Source organism: Rattus norvegicus, chromosome 10 (assembly GCF_036323735.1).
Source record: "Rattus norvegicus strain BN/NHsdMcwi chromosome 10, GRCr8, whole genome shotgun sequence".
NCBI lineage: Eukaryota > Metazoa > Chordata > Mammalia > Rodentia > Muridae > Rattus > Rattus norvegicus.
The window spans coordinates 57,572,986-57,595,615 of record NC_086028.1 but is presented as its reverse complement, the minus strand read 5'-3'; the positions used below and the strand labels follow the sequence as shown (position 1 = coordinate 57,595,615).

Below are 22,630 nucleotides of genomic sequence, written 5' to 3'. Positions count from 1 at the left end.
ACAGCCCAGTGGGGCCAGAGAGTGTCCCGGCTCTAGGGTTCCCTGAGGGTCATGGGCTACATCTCAGCAAGCGCCTCAGAGGCCTAAAGGATACCCTGGTGGGGATGACCTTGGAGGACGAGGAGAGTCTTAACGAGCAGTCATGGACATCCCAGGAAGGGGCATGGCTGTGGCTGGGACTGTGAAGGGCCAGTCACATAGGCTACTGATGTGCCTGGCCAGTGACTTTTGACCTCTGTGTTTATTGATTCTTGGTTCTGGGAATCAACCTGGAGCTCGTGCACGCCAGGCAAGTGTTCTGCCTCGGAGCTACAGCCCCGGCCCTATTTTTACTTTAAAAAAGTAATTTTTTTTTTTATCTTTAGACGGGGTTTCCCTATGAAGCCCTGGCTGTCTTGGAACTCACTACATAAACCAGGCTTGCCTCCAATTCAGAGGTCAGTCTGCCTCTGCCTCCCGAGTGGGGGTATTAAAGGCGTGGTGTGCACTGCCGTGCCTGCTCTCTTTACTTTTTATTTTAAGACGCTACCTAGGTTTCCTGAGATGGTTTTAAATCTTTTATCTTCCTGCCCCAGCCTCCCAAGTAACTGGGCTTACTGGTATGCACCACCAGGCCTGACAAGGGATAGCATATTGTAAAGCAGGCATCCTCTGTAAGGGTGACTGAAAGTTCTAGGCAGGTTTACGACCAACCTAATTCTTCCATTCTGTCCATTTATTCAGGAAAGAAATGTGGGTTCAGGAAAGTGTGTAGTCACAGCTAGAGCTTGGTCTGTGTGTGTGTGTGTGTGTGTGTGTGTCTGTCTGTCTGTCTGTCTGTCTGTCTGTCTGTCTGTGTCTGTGTGTGACAGACAAGGCAGGTCACACCAAAATAGAGAACCATAGAAGGCTCTGGGCAGCCATGGGCAGTGAGTTAACACCCTCCAAGCTGAACTGGCACACGGCAAGCACTCTTCACCTTTTTCTGGTCTGCTGTTGTCTCACTGAGCCAGAGGCTGAGTTGGCAGGTCTTGAGGAAGTTTGGGTAACTCTGAAGCACTGCAGAGCTGACATCCACCAGGCCGGCTGCAGCATTAGCCCCCTGAGTCCATGAATAACCTTGAGGGTTCTAGAGGTTCAGTCTAGGATCTGGAACCCAGTTAGTGATGGCTAAGCGTTTGCGAGGTATAGCTGCCCGAGGGATGAGCAGGGGCAAGCAAGGGCTAGAAGCAAGGAAGTGCCAGCTAGGCTACGCACTGAAGAGGAGAAGAAACTGGCTTTAAGGAGGGCTACAGGTGACTCCGAGGGTAGCCTGGGTGTTTGGTAGTGCTGCTAAGGGGTTGGAACCAGATCCACATTACATTACACAGTTGGGGCAGCTGTGGAAAGAGGCTGGGAAAGAAAGACTGGGAAACTGGAGGATAAGAGGAGAGTCAGTGAACCACCAGTAGTGGAGGGTTGGAGGGGGGCGTTGTCCATCCTGAATGAGGACACCATCTGGAGGGCAGAACTCTATTTTTGTCTTGTTTTGTTTGGAGGGTCTCATGTAATCCAGGCCTGCCTTGAACTTGATATATAGCCAAGGATATCCTCCTGGCTCTCATGAGTGATGGGATTAGAAGCATTATGCACCACCATGTTTAGTATATGAAGTGCTGAGGACCAAATTCAAGGCTGTGTGTGTGCTAGGCAGGCAGTCTAGCAACTAAGCCACACCCCCCAGACTCATAGGAGGTGGACAATTTCAAGAGCAGCTTCGGTGAAGGAGGGAGGGGTGCTGGCCAAGCGGACATGTTGGTGTGCACCCACAATCAGGATGCATACGGCATGGAACGCTGGGCGGAGGCAGACACCAAGAAGGGCCTGAAAGCCCAGGTACCAGATAGAGGCTGACGGATGCAGGGTGAGGAGAGGAGAGTCTCCCCCAGAGGGGTGTGATGGCTGTGAATGGATTAGAGAATTCGGGGGTTCTGCTATTCCAGAATATGTGTCCTAGGGAATGGAGACCCTGTGGCCAGGGAGCTCTTGTGAATGTGGGTTGAGGGCTTCCTGGAGAGGTTAGCCTATGGCCGGAATAGGTGGGGGACCCTACTGGGGTGGGACTCTCACCTTGCCCACTGCCTGGCTGGAACTGGTGGGCCAGGAGGCTGGGCTTGGATTGAGCTGTGGGAAGCTGTTCCTGGGCGTGAGGCCCATTCTGTGACCCAGCAAACCTCAGCCTCCAGGAAAGACTAAATGTAAGGCTGTGGTAAAAAAGGGAGGATGTGTGTGCCTGCGCCAGGCTGGAGCCCAGAGGAAAATGTGAGCCAGCTGTGAGCTGCTGTGACACATGCTTCCCGTGCCAGTGGCTCTCCTGATCCCAGGTCACCCTGCCTCCCTCCAGGCCAGAAAGAGCAAATGACCCCTGCTCCCTAAGAAGGTTACTCCAGCCTTACACCCACAGCTCTAGGGCATGTGGCAGAGGGAATTCCAAGCTTCCTTTGCCCAGGCTTCTAGACTTCCCAGGAGTTCCTGGGGACCTTGGATGCCAGTGTGCATGAGGGGAAATGGAGAAAGCTACCTGGAGGCAGAGGCAAATGTCAATCTGGAAAGTGCCAGTAGGGAATGACCAGCTGGAAGGTTCTACATACTTTGATACAATGCCCTTCCCTGAAAGAGGGATCTCTTTACTTCAGGCCTATGCTCTTTCTTTGGTCATAGGTGCACAGCCACAGCCTGGGGGTGTGGGGTGTGGATCCTTTCTCTCACTCCCTCCTGATTACCCATTCCTTTGGCTACCTAACACCGAAGCTGTGACTGCCCTTGTTGTGAGTTCCAGAGCCTCCATGACCTGTGCCCTACCCATGTCCACCCATCAATCTGTACATCCACCCCACCCCCTGGGGAGCATCTCTGTGCTGGGCTCCCAGCTGGGGGCTGCATGTAAAGCAGTAAGAGGCAGGGTGGCAAGAAAGTCACTTTGCTTTTCACCCTAAACTTAGCTGTGTTGGTGACTGTGGTGGAATCTGCGTTTGGTTTTTCTCCTGCCTCCTGACAGAGTCCCAAAAGTCACTGGAATTTTCAAAATGATTAGCATATTTGGCATGCTAATGTTGACTGATGGTAATGCCCCCAGGGAGCCTCAGTATAGGGGCTGGTCACTGAAGGCTGGGACAGAGGGGAGCAGAGCATGTGTGGATTACCCCTGGCCAAGGGTTCCATGAGTCAGGCCTGGTAACAAAGCCTCCGTAAAAATCCTGAAGGACTGGAAGGCGGTGTGCTGGGAGGTCCCCATGGGTGTTCCTGTAGGTGCTGCTTTAGAAGCTGAGGAGGCCTTGTGTCCATCTCCCTGTGTCTCAACGCAGGCATTGTTCTATGTGTGCTCTGAAATCTTTGTCACAGATGGTGTGTGTGTGTGTGTGTGTGTGTGTGTGTGTGTGTGTGTGTGTGTGTGTGTGTGTGTGCATGCACTCGTGCTCCCCTGATTCTGTGAGCTGTGCTAGTCAATGAATTGTATTTGGGATTGTGGAAATCTCACAGAGCAGCCTGGGGTTATGATAAGCACCTGCAATGGGGAACAGCCTTGGGACTAAGTCTTCACCCTGAAGGGTTCTGATAGCTCCTTAGGTGGATACCGTCAGAGCTGAGGTGTTTCTCCCACTTGTGTCTGCTCCAGATGCCATGGCTCGTGTGCTGTGTGGGGACCCCCCTACCTTGACCTTTGCTCACGGAGGCCAACTGTCATGAGAGTGCATTGACAGAATCAAAGCTTGTTTTTTTCCTCTCAGTATTTCAAGACCTGGTTTCAAAGCCCATGCTCAGCCTGCATTGCTATGTCACAGTGGCTTCCTTCCTCTAAGCTTTAGGTTATTCGTGTGCAGAATGGAGGTGACAACTCAAATGCCAGGCAAATGGGAGGATCAGATTTGCCATGAGAGCCTCCCAGTATGAGAATTTACCAGGAAACAATTACTAATACATTAGTTCCCAGTCACGGTGGGTCCCACGAGCTTACCCCCATGACCGTGTGTGTCTTCCCCCATTGACCTAGCCCATCCTCACCCATCTTTGAGATGGGTGCTAGTGTCAGACTGGATCAGCAAGCGCTGGGCACTGAGGGACTGAGGGTGGCAGGAGGGAGAGAAATAAGGGAAGTCTGCTTAGAAGAAGAAGTGTAGAAAGCAGTCTTGAAGGGGTAGCAGGGATCACTATAGTAAGTAAGCCTTGGGCCAGGACAGAGAGGGGGTGTTTGGAGAGAAGTAGGTATTGGGTAGGTTGGGAGGTAAAGCTGTCATTCAAGAAGTGGTATGGGAGGGTAGGGTTGGCAGAACTGTGGACCTGTTTGTTGCCTGTGACCTTAGGAAGGGTTTGCACACTAAGGAGCCAGAGGTGACAGTGTCTGAGAGAGAGGCCTGGCTCATGAGAGAGACTGGGCTGGGTGCTGGGAGGTGAGTGTGGGTGATTCCCCAAGGTTGGTGCTGCCTCTTGGCCTCTGAGGATGGCCAGGTTACCTCTGGTCCCACGTAGTGATTGTGGCCGTCTTCAGGCCTAGCTCCGACTATCCAGTGTTGTGGCAAGGACACTGCCCCATTAGACCTTGGTTATTAAGTCATTAGCTGGGCCTCACACTGCCTCTTCATTATGGTAATTACGGAGAATCCACTCAGGGAATTAGAGAGAAGACTGTTTTCTCCAGGCCGTCAGGGTGCCAGTCACCAGCTAGGCCTGGTTCTACATCCATAGAGATCCCTCAGCTTCCCAGCAGAGTCTAGAGAGGGACGGTGACATTTGGTGCCCCCACCCCATCTACTATACTAGAACCAGACACAGTGCTTAGCAATCCCTGTCTCCCCCTTTCAAGCATATGGTTCAATCTCCTGTACCTCGGTTTCCTTACCTGTTCAATGGGATAACAGTACCCAGAAATACAAACCGCCCATCACTGGTCAAACTGTTATGCCAGATAAAGCTCTAGGGTCCCTAAGGGTCTCTGCTCCCTGTGTGGGCAGCTATTGAAGGGAGGGCGTTGTCTCTTCCTCTTCTCTCCCTAACCCCCTCTCTGTGGTAAAGGACCAAGGCCCACCGGTCCTTCTGTACACAGAGATAAGCCTGTGGGACCTGGGGCTAGGCTTCTGGTGGTATGCTAACTCTGGGTACTTGGCTAAGAGCTACGGAAGCCGTCTGGGGTCTGTAGCCCCCACATAGCCATGGCTCTGTCAGCAGTGAATGGCTTGTAGGTTTTCTTTAGCGTATGTTGACAGAACCACAATGGAGAGCAAAGGTGGTACGCTGGGAAGCAGCCTCTAGAACCTTCCCCAGTCTGAGGCCTGGTCCTATGTCTGCAAACTAGAGTCCTGGTCATGAGAGCAGCTGGCATGAGTGGTATCTGTGTGTGTGTGTGTGTGTGTGTGTGTGTGTGTGTGTGTGTGTGTGTGTGTGTGTGAGAGAGAGAGAGAGAGAGAGAGAGAGAGAGAGAGAGAGAGAGAGAGCTTGTATAACTGTTGCCTTAAGGAGTTGGGGATTTAGCTCAGTGGTAGAGCGCTTGCCTAGCAAGCGCAAGGCCCTGGGTTCAGTCCCCAGCTCCGAAAAAAAGAAAAAAGAAAAAAAATAAATGTTGCCTTAAGCCACCTTGTTCATAGCCATAAGTCTTCTCCATAACTGGCTGTGGCTGCATTCTGCTTCTTATCTGGGGACTTTGTGAATGGCAGAGAGCAGGGTTGAGCCACAGGCAAGCCTAAGGTCAACCTTATTGAGTTACCACAGAGGAGCCTTGCCCTGCTTCATACTTCAGAATCTTTTCATGGCTGATGAGCAGACATCATGTCTAGCGTGAGCCTAGGAGGCCTTCAGTAGGGGTGGGAGGGAAGACTGGAACCCCAAGCTTCCCGGTGGTTTGGCTAGCCTGGGCAAAGTGGAGGTCACAGCAGGGAAGGAATGCAGGAGCTGAGCCAGGCTGGCATGAGGCTGAGGCAGCGTGGGTAATGGGAATGGATATGGGAATGTGTTTGACCTTGCAGTAAGCACCCTCTGTCTCCCCTCTAGGTGTTCTTCTGGACATCCAGCAGCACTTTGGGGTCAAGGACCGGGGCGCTGGCTTGCTGCAGTCAGGTGAGGCCTGTTCCTATTACCTGCCTAGGGTTAGCGACTCTGCTCAGCCTTCATACTAAAGAAGGTGGGCATCGCAGCACAGTTCCACTGTTGCCACCACACAGGCTCTGCCCTTCTGAGCCTCAGCTTCTTTATCTTATGTATGTGAGTCCACTGTTGCTGTCTTCAGACACACCAGGAGAGGGCATCAGACCCCATTCCAGATGGTTGTGAGCCACCATGTGGCTGCTGGGATTTGAACTCAGGACCCCTGGAAGAGCAGTCAGTGCTCTTAACCACTGAACCATCTCCCCAGCCCACTTCTTTACTTATAAAACAAAACACATACTATCTGCCACAAGTGGGCATAAGAGACAACAGAGAGTACAGGGCTAGGTTGAAGCCCACCATGGTGACCCTTCCTTTGGGTTCCAAGGCATCATCGGTACCCAGGATCTTGGCCCAGTTATTAAATAGAGCCACTGATCTGGGTGATGCCAGCGGAGCCTCAGTGGCCTACTCCTGTCACTGCCCCTCCCTCCATGCCTTCACTCTGATCCATTTAGGAATCACCTCTTGAATGACAGACAAGAAATGCCACCACCTGTCAGCTTCTGAGGAACTTGAGGTCCAGAGTCTAGGTTCAGCCTGAGGGTCACTGTCCCTCCTTCCTGGGATCCCAGCCTCCCAAGGACCATCAGAGGCAGGACCTGAGGTCTTCTGCACTTTTGCAAATATAGCAGAGACCGCAGAAGAAACTCATGGTGCAGCTGTCCCAGCCTGTCAGCTCCCCTTCTGGAGATAGAAACTGTGTCTCCCTTATCCTCACCCTCCCTTTCAGGGCCCCTGTAGGATCCGTATTCTTGGCTCCCTGGGCCCCCTGGCTTTGGTTATACCACCATGAGCTCAGCTGGCTCTTGAAGACATGCTGGAGTCTCAATCCAGTATGGGATCCCAGGATGTCTGGTCCCGACTGGGCCCCAGCCTTGCTGTGTGACTCCAGCCTGTCTCTGAGCCCTTGGTTCTGGAGTTCATCTGGCTTTGAGCCCTAGGAAGGCTGATGTGTGGGAGAGCTCTGGTTTGCATTCCAGCCCATGAACCCTTCCCCAGCCTGGCTGTTCTAGGAGGGTGGGGGTGGAGGGAATCTGCCTTGGAACCTGCCTGACCTGTCTGGGTGGCATTCCATATGCACAATGGCCCCTAGAGCTCACGAATGACATGGCACAAAACATGCAGCCTGGGCCCCTCCGTGGGCACCCGGACCCTTGTCCCAGGCAAAAATCCTGAATAGGGTCTATGGCATAGAGAGAGACCCATTGAATGGCTCTAAACACTGAACTAAGTAGGGGCAAGGCTGTGTGGTCTCATGTCCCCATAGTGGTCAGGACCCTACCCCAAAATGTGGCCTCCAGCCAAGCCATGAGCTTAGGCTCTTCCTTCTCCTTCCTGCCCCCTACCCTACCCCTGGCTGGGCTGCCCTGCAGGTCCCTCCAGGCATTAGGCTCTGTACACAGTGATCACCCAGAGGAAGGGGTGCTGGCCAGTGGTAATATGGGAAAAATGGATTACACAACTTTCCTAGACTCTGAGTTCCCAGGAACCTGGGTGAACCCCATCCCTCTGGTCCTAGCCTTGCTGGTGATCTGGAAAGAGTCTGTACCCCAGCTTTCCTCATCAACTACCCTGACTGTGCTCAGTGCTACCTGGCCTCTCAGGGACATGGAGTGAGTATCATCTCCAAAGAATGTGAGAGTCAAGCCCTGTTCTCTTCAGCAGTTACCTCCCAAGCTGGATTCTTGCTTCACGAGAGGACACAGGGTGCCTTCTGATGTCCAGGGACCTGGCTGAAAGTGGACCAGTACCCCCACAAGGATAGTCTCCTTTGATTCTTCCAGAACCCTAAAGGCCATCTGTGCCAAGTTTATTTTCTGGTGAACGAGGTGTCCCAAGGGAGGCAAGCAACTTGTTGAGGTCTCATGGCAGAGGGACCCTGTCTCTGCAGCTGCTACCCTGGTGATTTATGAAGTTTGAGTGTGTGGCGTCACAGGGTCCCCACAGTGGGTACCTTGGGGCCAAGATGAGAACCCCCCAGCTGTCTCAGGGTCTCGTGAGTCCTTGCCTCATGGTCTGGACCTACTGTTGACTGTGACAGGGATGCTCCCTGCAGTGTCCTCACCCTGTCGGCCATTTGAACTAAGAAGCTGGACAAGCTCAACCAGGATGTGACTCAGTGGGTACCAGAGCAAGGCACCTAATTGGCCTGTGCCGCAGGCACCTGTCTCTTCCCTGGGCGCGATAAGGTCTGAGCCAGTAAAGGGCGCCAGCTAGGTGTTGCTGCTTGCCCGGATCAAAGGGCCAGGGCTGAGAACAGCACCAGCTTATTTGTGGGCTCCAGAGGCTTTGGGGCTGGGAGGCATATGAGGAGATAGCGGGCTTAGCTTGGGCTTGCCCTCTCTTTTACCCCCTGGGAAGGCGTCCGTTGTCGGCATCCCTTGCCTCGGTAGCAGCCCACAGTGAAACTCTAGCCACTGGGGGAGCTCCCATAGCCCACACTGAAAGGGTTAGCAGCTACACAACCAGTCACTTGGAACGCCCTGGGCTGGGTGCAGTTCATGCTTAGACCCTGCTGACAAGCAGATCCCCTCTCTCAATGGGAGTAGAAAATTCTATTCAGGTACCTCTCGGGTGCAGGGTCCAGCATGGAAGGCTGGACAGAGGGCAGAGAGTGCATTTGGCCATAACTGGCGGCAGGTGAGAAAGTCTCCCTGAAGAGGGGGCGTTTCAGTGGGGCTTTTTCATACATGGGAAAGGACGTCTGGTCAGTTCATCAGAACATGTCAGAGCCCCACCCCCACCCACCCACCCACACCTTGCTCTCCAAGCTCAAAAAATATGAAGATAAAACCTGCTTAAATTATATAGCCTCACTTGAAAGCTAAAGCTAACAGGGAATTCCCAGGTGCCAGAAGCAAAGAGCTGAAGTCAAAAGCTGGCCTGGGAGACGGAGCTGAAATCATGCTTCAGAGCTCCGGGGGCAGTTGTATATGCTGGGCACTTGGCAGTGTTCATAATGACATTTTCACAAAACCTCAAACACACACACACAGAATGTCAGAGCAGGCTTCCCCTGAATGCTGGTTCTAGAGCTCCTAGCGCACTCTGCTTATCTTCCAGATCTTCCAGGTTGGGGCCTTTTTACCCAAAGCTCAGACCAGTGCCAGCTTAGACTTCCAGGGTCACGAGGCTGACTCAGTTTCCTGCCAGGACTCAGGCAAGGCCCCAGATCCCAAGGTTGTCCAGGCTGGCAGACACCTCAGCTGGTAGAGGTCCCACTCCTAGCAGATGTTGCCCGTCTGCCTCCAACTTCCTGCAGAGAGCCTGGTGCCAGTCCCAGTGGCCTCAGGCCTGCTACACACTCCTTTTCCCATAGAAGCCTTCTGTTTTCAGCGACCCCGGCAAAAACAAGTCCAAGTGGCTCTTTAGGGAAGCCTTCGTGATCCAAAGCTGACATGGACACAGGTGACAGCTCTCCCTGAAGACAAACTCACATTTAAAGTGAATGGTGTACACATCAGGACAGAGTAGGTGAAGAGTATGTGATGTAGTGGTAGAGTGCTTGCCCTGCAGGCACAAGGCCTGGGTTCCATCTTCAGCACTCAGGAAAAAACCAGAGGCCGCAGGCAACTCATCTGTGGGAGAGGCCAGCAGGTGGTCCTGGAAGCAGCCTGGAGAACTACTGACAAAATCTTGTTTTTAAAAGATTTTAAAAATAGGTATAACTGGGGTTGGGGATTTAGCTCAGCGGTAGAGCGCTTGCCTAGCAAGTGCAAGGCCCTGGGTTCGGTCCCCAGCTCCAAAAAAAAGAAAAGAAAAAAAAATAGGTATAACTAGCCAGGCATGGTAGCTCACAGCTGAAATCCCAAGCATTTAAGAAGGCTGAGGCAAGAGAATTACTATGAATTTCAGGCTAACCTGGACTACAGGATGAATTCTAGGATAGCCTGAGCTAAAGCAAGACATGAGTTAATGAGTAACCCAGACCCAGCTGAAGAGAAAATAAACCAATTAGAAGATGAATCTGAGGAGTCAGCATCAACACAACACAGAGAAGGGGCAGTGGGTGGGATGTTTGTGATGTTACCTGGTCTTTGTGACCTGTGAGCGGTCGGCCGTGGCCTTCTGTACGGGGAGGATGGAGGAAGAGGAGGCAGAAGAATCAGTAAGACATTTTTGTGACTGGCTCGAAGGCCAAGCTAGGGCTCCTGGGTTTTTGTCTTACAGCAACAGGGAGGCAGAGAGGGCTTGAGAGCAGGGCACATCCATGCGGTCATATGCATCAGCATGTTCACACTGTTGGCCCAGTGCAGGGATGGAGGCTGGAAGCTGCTCAGTCAGGGCTTGAGTTTGTGGGGCCACAGGAAGTGCCAGGATGAGGTAGTGGTGGAGGAAGAGCTGGCTCAGAATGAAACCAGACAGCGTCTTCAGGCCCCACTCTTCTCCATCAGGATGAGCCCAGCAATGTGTTCTTCTTCAGCAGACCTCCATGGGTACAGCTAGGCAGCCCCACAGCCCCTCCCAGGGTCCGCTGCTCAGAGAGGCCAGTGTAGGCTTTCTGTCTACAGCACGGAGAGCGGGAGAGCGCCAAGGTGCTGTCCTTCCTGCCTGAGGGCTGAGTGTGGAAGGACCCCAGATGCCACTAATGGGTCTACGTGTGTCCTGTGTCTTCCCCATCGGTTAGAGTGGCCTGGGTTGGACCTGGAGGGCAGAGGCTGCCCACATCTATCTGAGCATCCTCCCTACCCACAGGATGTGGAGGGTGGTGTGTCTTCTCGAAATAGCAGCTGGCTGGAATCTGAACTTGGGGAACAGCCCTGGTTCAGTCAGGTCAGGCAAGGGCAGGAGGTAGGTTCTGTGGCCACAGTGGCTTCTCTCGAAGCTACCTTGCCATCTCACTCTGATACCACTTTCTGGGGCTATGCATGTGTGACGAGAGTGACATCTACCATGGATAGGGTCACAGCATGATTGCCTGTCAGCATGAAGAGCCCCTGTGAGGCCTGCTCCTGCCTTCTAGATGTCTGCACACTGAGTCCTCTTGTCAGCCACAGGAGGTAGATGACACCTCAGGAATGTCATTCAACATGTCATCTGTCCTATTTTTCTTTGGTGGCATTAGGGATAAAACTCAGAACCCTGAACTTGCTAGGCAAGTGCTCTGCCACTCAGTTATGTCCCAAGCATTTTTCATTTTACTTTGACGCAAGATCTTGCTATATATGTATTCCAGGTTGGCCTGGAACCTGCTTAGTGGTAGCACAAATGTTCTCAAACTTGCGATCCTCCTACTTCAGTCTCTTGAGGTCTAGGATTACTTGTGTGCATTATCCATGAAAACACACACACACACACACACACACACACACACACACACACACACACACACACACACACCCTTGCTCAGGCTCCTTCTCATTTTTTCTGATGGCCTTAAGCCAACCCTGTGAAGGAGAGTGAGGCTTGGTGCCTGAGCTCTAATGCTGAGCTGGGCTCCTCCCATCAGCAGTAAGTAGCCTGGGTACCCTGCCCCCTCTGCCTGGCTCCTTGCCCTACAGCTTCATTGTCTGAGACCTGTGGGCTCAGCAATCGTGAGCTGAGTGAGGTCTTCCCCACACCCTGGCCACAGGATGTCCTCGTGTATGCGGGAACTGCCGGGAAATCCACTCTGCCTACACTCAGGCTGGGGGTGGGGCCGGGCAGCCAGTCCAGTCTGAAAGCTGTCCTCCCACAAAGGGACTGGGGTGGACAACACAGGAAGCTTCTAGCTGTTGCTGGTCTTTATTTCCAGCAGAGCTGCCTACTGGCTTTGTAAGCCTCTCAGTGCCCATTGTTCCTGAGGGACATATAGTTCACTGTCCTTTGCTTGGGTTGTTCCTCCGGCACCAATCCTGACAGTGTACAGGGACGACTGGCCATCGATGGCCTTGAGGCTCCTCACCAGGCTGCAAAGGTGACCCGGCACATTCCTGACTCCAAATTCCTTTGTTCTTTTTTTTTTTTTTTAAAGATTTATTTATTCTATAAGTACACTTGTAGTTGTTTTCAGACACACCAGAAGAGGGCATCAGATCTCATTATAGATGGTTGTGAGCCACCATGTGGTTGCTGGAATTTGAACTCAGGACCTCTGGAAGAGCAGTCAGTGCTCTTAACCACTGAGCTCTCTCTCCAGCCCCCAAATTCCCTTGTTCTTAAGGGAAGTCATAAGGTCCCTGGCAGCCTAGCTAAGTCTTCCAGGGTGAGTTCCTCTACCTTCTAGGGCCTCAGTGGCTCCAGCTGTAATGTGGGTACAGAAAAGTAGGGCTCAAGTTTTCTGATGGAGTGGAGCAGCTTGGGAGCACGGCCAGACTGGCAGGTGGAAACAAGTGCACTGCTTTTCTTTTACTTTTTACTTTTTTATTGTTTTTTTTTTTTTAATGTACATTTCAAATGTTATCCCCTTTCCCGGTTTCCTGGCCATAAACCCATCCCCCAACCCCCTGCTTCTGTGTGTTCCTCTACCCACCCACCCACTCCTTCCCTCCTCCCTACCCTGCTTTTCTAGGAGCCTACCCAGCTATGGTGTTCCTGCCTACTGCATGAGCAAAAGCCAGGGTGGGAGAACCAGACCGCGCTGCTGAAAACAGTGCGATGTGGCCAAGGCCTGGTTGCCTGCCTCAGGTTCCTTCAGTCACCCAGTGAGGACTTTTCCAAGCATTCCTCCTCACAGGGGTGGGATGGGACATGCTATGCCTCAGAATGTAAATCCAGTCCTGGTCTCTAGGGACATGTGTCTCTCTGTGACCTTCTCACGCTGCAGCCTGACCCATCTTCTGCTGTTCCCAGTACACCATGAATATTCTCTGATGTTGGGGGCATCTGTGGGGAACATCCTTTCCCAGTGTAGCATCCAGTAATGTGATTTAAAGCAAGAGCTTCAGAGTCAGTGAAGCTGAGGTTTAATTCTGTCTCAGACACACAGTTGCCCTGTGACATCACTTCTTTCAGCTGGGTCGTTCCCTCTTAAGATGAAGTTAAGAGCAAGAATCGACAGAGATAATGAATACATATGCCAAGTGTGTGTCCAGGGCCTGGGCTGTCATAACTGGTCCATCAGTGACAACTGCAGACGATATTAACAAGAAGCATCATTAGCTGTCGTACAGTATGATTAGAAGATTTGAAACGTATTCAATGTGTGTGAGAGTGTGTGTGAGTGTGTGTAAGTGTGTGAGTGTGAATGTGTGAGTATGAGTGTGTGTGAGTGTGTGTAAGTATGAGTGTCGGTGAGTGTGTGTGTGTGTTTGTGTGTGAGTGTGTGTGCGAGTGTGAGTGTGTGTGAGTGTGTGAGTATATGTGTGTGACTATGAGTGTGGGTGAGTGTGTATGTGTGTGTGTGTGAGTGTGTGTGCAAGTGTGAGTGTGTGAGTGTATGTGTGTGACTGAGTGTGGGTGAGTGTGTATGTGTGTGTGAGTGTGAGTGTGTGAGTGAATGTGTGTTTGTGTGAGTGTATGTTTGTGTGAGTGTGTGTGTATGTTTGTGTGAGTATATGTGAGTGTGTGTGTGTGTGTGTGTATGTGTGTGTGTTGTCATCACACATTGCCCACTTTGACATCGGCAAGATTTGGTGCTCCTTTTTGGTCCACAGGCTTTCAGTACATGGAGCTGTACAATTCATGGATGGACCTGCACATTGCCTACTCTGGTTTTCTCTGCCCCCTCCCCACCCAGCGCAGACTGGCATACAGAAGACAGTTGTTCCTCTTCCCGTAAACATGTGTAAGCCCTTTGAGACTAAGCTTTTCCTTGTCCACATCCTGATCTGATCTTGGGCAGGTCTTAGGAGGCAGAGCTGACAAGAAAGCATTCTTTCTGTAGATGTAAGGAAATAATATTGGCCCTGGCTAATGTAAACATGAGCCTTGTTGACCCAGTCTGTGCCTCGGAGGGCAGGGCGTGAAGTGAAGCGCCTTCCCCCGCACTGCTTCATCCAGCACTCAAGCTACCCAGAGCAGCAGCTATTTTTATCTTCATTTTACAGATGAGGAAGTTGGCGTGGGGAGCTGGTCAGAGTGGCTCATGAGCCGATTGTTAAATCTTTAGGAATTGTGTGAGCTAATTGTTAGACACAGCCATTGTTTAGAACTAAATTATATAAACCTACAACAGAGTGATTTGTATTAAAAGAAGCTGATAAATTCTCAGAAGTCATCACGTCCTAATTACTTTCCTACTTCAAGCTATTGTCAGTGTGCTTAAGGTAAACTCTGGTTATCTGAATGAGACTGGACAAGGTACTGAGCTCTGAGCTTCACATCTCTTTAGTGATTTGGCCTCAGCTAGGTGGGAGTGTTTATTCTATGGAGATGCACAACCCCCAGGCATTGTGGGTCCCCTCCTCTGTCCCTTTTTAGAGAACCTGTTTTTATACACCAGTGAAGCTGGGACAGAGACGTTGCGACTGGCAAAGGAGCCTATCTAAGAAGGCGCAGAGCTGGGGTTGAACCCTGGGTAGGGTGTCTCTGAGGCCCATCGACTGATTCTGCCCAAAGCATAGATCTGAATTACCAGGTCCCCTATGGTGTGCTTTCTAGTCCAGCAGAGAAAAGGACCCTTCATGCCACTCTGAGCAGCCCACTTTTCCTGGCTCATGTCCTTCCTGTCTTCATTACTCCTCCCCCTAAACACAGTCTCCCCAGAGGCTGCTAAGCCGCATGAACCCAGCAGACAGAGGTTAGTGTTGTCTGGCCATCTGCCTACTGACAGTGGAACTGCCCTCCATGAGACAGAGGGGACTGTCCGTGTGGTTGGCCCCTACCCTACTGAATCTCTGCATCTCACCTGGAGCACCAACCCCTCCCATCATCAATGGTGGCATTCTCTCCAAGTCCCTGAACATTACTGTGCTCTTGTCCCAGCAGGACAAAACCAGGTCATTAGTTTTTTGTTCGACATCTCCTGTCCTACCCGTGAGCACCCCATTCCATCTGGCCTCTTAGCCTTGTCTTCCGCCCCTCCCCCTCCATCATTTTGCTGCAGACACTCTGACCTCCTTCACGCCCTCAAACACACTAAGTGCACTCCTGCCTTCCTTCCGCCAGTACTTCTATGAATGTTTCCTTGCCTCCTGCAGGTCTTTGCTGAGGTGAAACTTGTCTGTCTCTTCTGTTTAATATTGTGTGGACTGTCTTTCTCTCTCACACAGCTATTTTAAATAAAAGTTTATTATGAGCCCCATCGTACTCGAAGGCAACACTAGATTCTGGTTATACACACCAGCAAAAGATGTTTGGCAGGGATGTTCGCACAGGAACGGCCAATGCATCATCCTTACCTCAGTCACAGGGAATGACTTGGGTTTTACCAGATTCCTTAATTCGACCTATGGCTGCAGGATTTTCCCTGTGCGTTCAGCTCCTGAGTTTCAGGACACCGTTCTGTGTCTGTGGAAAGCCTTCTCTTCCTCATGCGTCTGTCAGCAGCTGCTTCTTGCCACCCCCTCCTCCCGGCTCTGGTCCTTCATACACATTTCTCCTCATATACATTTCATATACATATGCATCTCCTGTACCTGTTTAATACTCCTACCCATCTCTTATAGCTTGTTTATTACTTCTATTGTGTTATTTATATGCTTTTCTCCCTTAGAATATTAAGTTCCAGGAAGGCAGGAATCTCGTGTTCGTTTACCTGTGAATCCCAAACGCCTAACGTTAGTATGTTGTAGGGGATCTGCTTTAGTTACTTTTCTGTTACCATGAAGAAACACCATGGCCAAGGCAACTTATAAATGTGTGATGGTTTCAATGAGGATGGCCTCCATGGGCTCATAGATTTGAATGCTTGGTTCCCAGCTGGCAGAAGGGAAGGACTAGGAGGTGTGGCTTTGCTGGAGAAGGTGTATCTTGGGGATGGGCCTTGAGGTTTCAAAAGCCTACATCGTCCCAGTTAGCCTGCTTTCTGCCTCCAACTTTTGGATAAGATGAGAGCACGCAGCTACTGCTCCAACATCACGCTTGCCTGCCTGCCGGTCGCCATGCTTCCCTTGATGGACCTCACCCTCTAAACCGTAAGGAAGTCCCCAGTTAAATGCTTTCTTTTACAATTTGCCTTTGTCACAGTGTCTCTTCACAATAGGACAGTAACTAAGCACGCCCCTCCCCCTAATTGCGGAATGAGTCGATGCACGATGCACGCCTGAGTGATTAAGTGAATGGCAGGGTTTTCAATATTCAGGATAGCTTCTGCAGCCTGCTGGGAGTGCGGGTGGCCGAGTGACCTGGAAGACGCTAAGACCCGGAGTTCCAGGCTCAGGTTTGCCCTGATTTGCTGCGTGACTTTAAGTAGATAGATCCTCACTCTCTCTGAGTCTCTCCATCTTTCAAGTATCTGTAAAGATTCGGAATTTTATGTGTACAAATGTCTCCCTCCGGTATGAACTCTGCATGAGTGCTTGGTGACTACAGAGGTTAGAAGAGGACATTGGATCCCCGGGAATTGGAGTTAGACAGTTGTGAGCCACCATGTGAGTGCTTGGAACTGAATCTGAGTCCTCTGCGAGCATAATGATTTCTTTTTACCTATGAGCCACCTCTCCAGCCCCTCTCTCAAGCATAATACGGGAACTAAGGCAGGCCATGCATTCTGGTGCTCCCAGCAGGGAGGCAGAGGCAGGAGGAACTCTTGTGAGTTTGAGGCTAGCCTGGTTTATATAGCATGTCCTGTGCCAGCCAGGACTGCATAGTGAGAGCTGTCTGAAAACAAGCAAAGCACTATGGGCTGGGGATGTAGCTCCCCAGCATGGTAGAATGTTTACCTAGAGTATATGAGGCCCTGGGTTTGAGCCTCAGAAGCACATAAACTAGGCATGGTAGTGCACACCTGTAATACTAGAACTTGAGAGAATGAGTGGTAGGATCCAAAGTTCAAAATCATCCTTGGCTACAAAGTTAAGGCCAGCTTGGGCTACAGGAAACCTTGTCTAAAAAGCAAGCAGGTAAAATAAGTGGCAAAACCTAAGGAACTCGGGCTCTGGAGCTCGGCAGACAAAGGTTCCATTTCTGCTAGAACATTTATTGCCTGCGGGACCTTGGCAAGTCAGCTTCCCTGAGTCTTGCTCTCACCTATGAAGTGGGGAACCCCTGGAGGTGATGCGGTAAGCCTTGGGCTAGCACTCTGAGGGAGTGTTCCAAGCCCACAGGACATGGAATAAGCTTGGGGTGATGGAAGAGCTGGAGTCCCCGTGTCCCTAATCTGGCACATTTCCCCCTTCCTGCTCTGTGTGCCATGCACTGAAGTTGTCCCTCCAGGGCCACTTCCTCTGTCTGGATCCAAGCTGAGCTCAGCACAAACTCCAGCTCTTCTCTCTTCTTTCCACAGTGTTCATCTGCAGCTTCATGGTGGCTGCCCCCATCTTTGGCTACCTGGGCGATCGCTTCAATAGAAAGGTGATCCTCAGCTGCGGCATCTTCTTCTGGTCGGCCGTCACCTTCTCTAGTTCTTTCATCCCTCAGCAGGTGAGGTCCCCCAAGGTGCTCCTGCTTAGCTGCTCCCTCCAACCCCATGTCTTCAGGGAGAGTCGTTCTGTGCTCTGTAGACTGAGCTGCTGCTCCTGAGCTTCAAGGCCAAGCCATGGCAGGTATCTTTGTGTTCAGTTATAACACATCCTTGCCCCACAGACAAGGATATCTCTGTGCTGACCTGGTCTCACAGCCCTGCATGGCAACCTGGCTTTCTGAGCAGCCTCCAGCTTGACAGGATGCCAGGAACAGAGTGGATAAGTCTGCCCTAGCAATAAGGACCTTGGCTTCTAGTCCTAGATCCTCTCCGTTCTCTTGCTGTGCAAACCTAAGCTAGTCCCTGACTCTGTTTCTGGCTCATTTTGCTCTTTGATGGCCAATCAACCCTTTGAATCCGAGTCCCAGGAAGGCAAATGTCAACTCAACATCGAGGTGTTTTAAGAAATACTGTTGGCTTTCACAGTCCTGGGTTTGAATATCTCAACTTTGTTGGCCACCGTGCTTTGTGACTTGGAGTTGTACTTCACCGCTCGGAGTCTCGGTCTTCTCATTGTTAAAATGGGAATAATCATACTCAGACCGGTCCTCCGTGGGAAGCAACAGAGTTGATGAATGTCCAGCACAGAGCATGGCCAGCATCTGGAAAACCTTCCTTTCTGTTTGTTCTTTCCAAGAAGGCCTGTGTAGTCTCATGAGGGCAGGGAGTTTCTCATGGCTAGGAGCAGCCAGCCATGTGACAATGTCTGTGTAGAGCAATGGAGGAGGAAGAACCAACCTCTATCCTCAGGAGCTTTCTGTCCATCTCTGCCATTGAGAGACAGGGGCAGATAGATGTCAGAGAGATGCTTCATGCTCACAGCCTTCAAGATGTGCTAAGTGCCAAACACTGGAGAATAACTGTCCCTTTGCCCTCTGTGGGTTCCAGGAAGGCTTCCTGGAAGTGGGTAACATGAATTCAGCAGGCACGACTGGGAATCCAGTACTTTCGTTGAGGAGGGCCCAGGCAGGGGGCATACCCAAAGATGTAAGGACAGTGGATCGTGTTGAGAGAAAGAGAAGGGTATCATGGCTGGAAAGAAAGGTAGGGACCAGGTCAAGGAGGGCCTTGAGTGCCAGGCCTGAGACCCAGTCCTTCCTCCTCAGGCAGCACTGAGCCCTGGAAGAATCCAACTGACAAGGAGGAGCCAGATGCTCCCAAGGGGGTCTGCAGAGCTGTCTTTGCTTCAGGGAGGTGGGTCAGACCCAAGACAATTCCAGACTCAGAGCCTGGTCACCATAGAAACAAAAGGCCAAGGCAGGAGCCTTCGGGCCCTCTGTGCCTTATCCTGCCCCTGGCTGGGCTCCTGGGCCTGCTTCTGAGACTGATCAAGGAGGGCATCTAGGTCTTGATGCCCTCTGTGCTGGGAGAAGAGATAAGCAGAGGCAAAGAAAGAAACAGACCACTTTCAGTTGCTCTGTACACTCTGTGATAACCATCCAAGCATCGCTAGGGCTTTGGGGGCACTGGCAACTGATTTTTAAAGTTAATTTGGCAGAGAAAGTGCTTCAAGCAGCCAAAAGGAATGAGCAATAGCAGTGAGTGGGGTTTGCCCTATCTGTTGTCAAACAATGGCCATCCCGGGTAAATCAGCCAAGGGGCAGACTGAGTAATGATTGATCCATGAAGCAAGGCCCTGGGGAGTGGGGAGCCAGTGCTGGCTGAGGGCACATCTCTCACCAGTGACTCCAGGGAAAAGAGATGACCTCCATGACTGAACAGTCAATGCTGGTGCCATGTCAACCATGGGGCGGAGTAAACCTCAGATGGTGAAGTGAAAGCCAAAGCAAGGCTGAGAAACCTAACTATAAACCAGCAAGGAAAAGACAATAGCTGATAGGAAAATAAACAAAGTGTTGTCAGGGCATTCCAGAACATTCCAGAACATTCCAGAACATGCCCAATGGCCAACGAATGGAGCAAGAGATACCTCGGCCTCTGCCGGAATCAGAGAAATGCAAAGCAAAATAACAATGAGATAACCATTTCACACCCAGCAGATTGGCAACAATTAAAAAGGCCGACAATACCAAGTGTTAGTACAGCTGTGGGAAGCCTGGCCACCTAGCTGCTGGTGGGAGTGTAAATTGTCGGAGACTCTTTGGAGATCAGAATGGCAAGATACTGTAAATTCCTGCTGTGTCCCTACATGGCCCAGCTTCTGTCTGGAGGGACACAGCCAAGAAAAACTCCAGTGTGTGGACAAACAAGTGTGAGGATCCTCCTAGGGAGAGAGAGAAAACAAAAAAGATGTAAAGGTGGTTCAGTGGTTAGGGTTGCCTACTGTTTCTTCCAGAAACCCAAGTTTGGTTTCCTGCTCCCCATACAGGGTGACTCTTAACTACCTGTGAGTCCAGCTCCGAGGGATCTAACTTCCTCTTCTGGCACACGCTCGCGTGCACACACACACACACACACACACACACACACGCACGCACGCACACGCACACGCACACGCACACGGAGAGAGAGCACATAGACACACTTGCATACACCTAATATTTTAAAAAATCTCTTTAAAAAGAAAAGAAAAGGAGAGATGCTGGAAAGGTGGCTCATTGGATACAAGTGCTTGCTGTCAAGGGTGAGCCAAGTGTGATGGTGTGCTCCTGTAACCTCAGGGCTGGGGGATTGGGGACAGCTGGCTCCTGGGGGCTCACTGATCAACTAGTCTAGCTGAATTTGTGGGCTCCAAGTTCAGTGAGACACCCTACAGAAGATATATCCAACATTGACTCCTGACCTCTATGTAGACCTGCACACACGTGTGTACACATTTCCCGTGTGCATACACACACAGAGAAAGGAAGGAAGGAAGGAAGGAAGGAAGGAAGGAAGGAAGGAAGGAAGGAAGGAAGGAAATAAATCACTCAAATGCCCACCACTGGAGGTTGGGGGGACTGGAGAGGTGGCTCAGCGGTTAAGAGCACCGACTGCTCCTCCAGAGTCCTGAGTTCAATTCCCAGCAACCACATGGTGGCTCACAGCCATCTGTAATGGGATCTGATGCCCTCTTCTGGCCTGCAGGTGCACATTAAGATAAAGCACTCATGGCGGAGGGATTTGGCTCAGTGGTAGAGCGCTTGCCTAGCAAGCGTAAGGCCCTGGGTTCGATCCCCAGCTCTGAAAAAAAAAAAGATAAAGTACTCATATACATTAAATAAATTTTAAAAAATGCCCAGCACTGGACCTGAGAGATAGATACTCAAGGTGTATTCATCCAGAGTGACGAGTGGAAGAATTCAAGGTGTATTATTCATACAGAATAGTGGAAGAATGGACTTGGTCAGTGTAATCACTGTGCTTATATCTCAAAAAAATAATGAAACACATAGTGGGATTAAAAAAAAAAGTGGAGCATGCTGGGTGGTGATGGCACACACCTTCAATCCCAGCACTAGGGAGGCAGGGCAGTCTCTGTGAGTTCAAAGCCAGCCTGATCTACAAAGAGTTTCAGGACAGTCAGAACTGCATGCAGAGAAAAAAAGAACCCAAACAAAATCGTGGAATAGCCCCACCGTCTGTCCATCTGAAGCACAGGAAACACTAAGTGCTGTTTCTTGGGACTTACATGTGTAACACAGGGCAGAGACAGCATCAGTCTGGGAGGCCCCTGTGTGGGGTGGGGACAGAGTTGCTTTAGCATGCTAGAAGCTGAGAAAGACTCATGTCTCTCCAATGTGTTTCAAGCATGAAACAGAGGAGGATGTTTTGTACTTTGCAGCTACAGTAGGCTTTCTTGAACAAGGCATGGAGGGGAAAAAAAAACCAAGATTTGACAGCATCAAATTAGATATCAAGAAACCTGTGAATGGTGAAATCGGGTAAACAAAGAGGAAAGAGAAGGCTGAGAACAGTGGTGACAGATGACAAAGGATTCACCCTGTGATGTAGAGGAAGCTCATATAAATCTATTCGACCCGGTAGAAAAATAGGCAAAGGCTGTGGGCAATTAATCTGCAGGGAAAGGAGCCCCAGGAACCAGGGAGACTGAGATGGGGTCAGGGTGGAGGGTCAGAAGCCCCAAGCAGAGACAGCCAGGAGCCAGAGAAGTGGCAGGAGATGGCTGGAGAGAGACAGGAGGGACAGTGGGGGGTAAGCTGCATATGGGCAATGCTGGCTGAATGTGTGGTAAGGGTTGGGCAGGGAAACCATGACCGGTCTGGGTTCTCAGGCCCTGGCCAGCTAGGGGCCAGGTCCACACCAAAGGGGTTGGACACTGTCAACTGGCATGGCCACACTGTTTTCCCGTTGCTGGCCTTTGAGATGTGTATCAGAGAGGGGGCTCTGAGCCCACTAAGGTAGCTATGTCCACACTCTACACACACTGGGACCTCAGTGTGGTCAGGTTTGGTCCAGCCTCCCCTTGGGGAAAGGGCACAGAGCAAAAGTGATTTTTGAATCCTGAAGTAAGGCCAGAGAGGCAAAGATGCTCCAAGTGGACACAGTCCCCAGTGCTTCTGGGAACCCAGAGCCCTGTCTTCTCCCAACCTAGGAATAGTCCATCCCAATCAGATCCATCATTTGGAAGGGTATTCTAGGGCCCTGTGTAGCCTGTGGCTGTGGTCACTGCTGGGGCTAGTCCTGGTCTCATCCTCTCTCCTAGTTTTTGGACCCTGCCAGGGCTGGGACATAAGGAGATAGGGATGAGCAAGCCTAGGAATGGCTGGTCCTCCAGCGTTCTCTGTTCTCCTCCACAGTACTTCTGGCTGCTGGTCCTGTCCCGGGGGCTAGTAGGTATTGGTGAAGCTAGCTATTCCACCATAGCACCCACCATCATCGGCGACTTATTTACCAAGAACACACGCACACTGATGCTATCAGTCTTCTATTTTGCCATCCCTCTGGGCAGGTAAGTGTGGACCGCCACGACTACTGGGAAGAGCACCAAGGTCCCCTAGAATTCACTGTCTCTGCATTAAACAGATGTGGAAGCTGGCAGCTGTAGAGGACTCCCAGACCCGCTCTTCCACAGTCTGGTTGGGAGGGAGG

At 51.2% G+C, this 22,630-nt stretch overlaps 1 protein-coding gene across 2 annotated transcripts in view; it reads left to right on the top strand.

The window, feature by feature from the left end:
• Window positions 1-22,630, top strand: part of Spns2 (SPNS lysolipid transporter 2, sphingosine-1-phosphate) — a 38,638-nt gene that overhangs the window by 8,931 nt on the left and 7,077 nt on the right. For both annotated transcript variants that reach the window (XR_010055110.1, NM_001389255.1), the window contains exons 2-4: window positions 6,001-6,066; window positions 17,462-17,598; window positions 22,339-22,490. Coding sequence is in view for 1 of the 2 variants with exons in the window: in NM_001389255.1 (NP_001376184.1) it covers window positions 6,001-6,066; window positions 17,462-17,598; window positions 22,339-22,490 (355 nt within the window). In the remaining variant the exon portion in view is untranslated. The remainder of the gene's footprint in view (window positions 1-6,000; window positions 6,067-17,461; window positions 17,599-22,338; window positions 22,491-22,630) is intronic.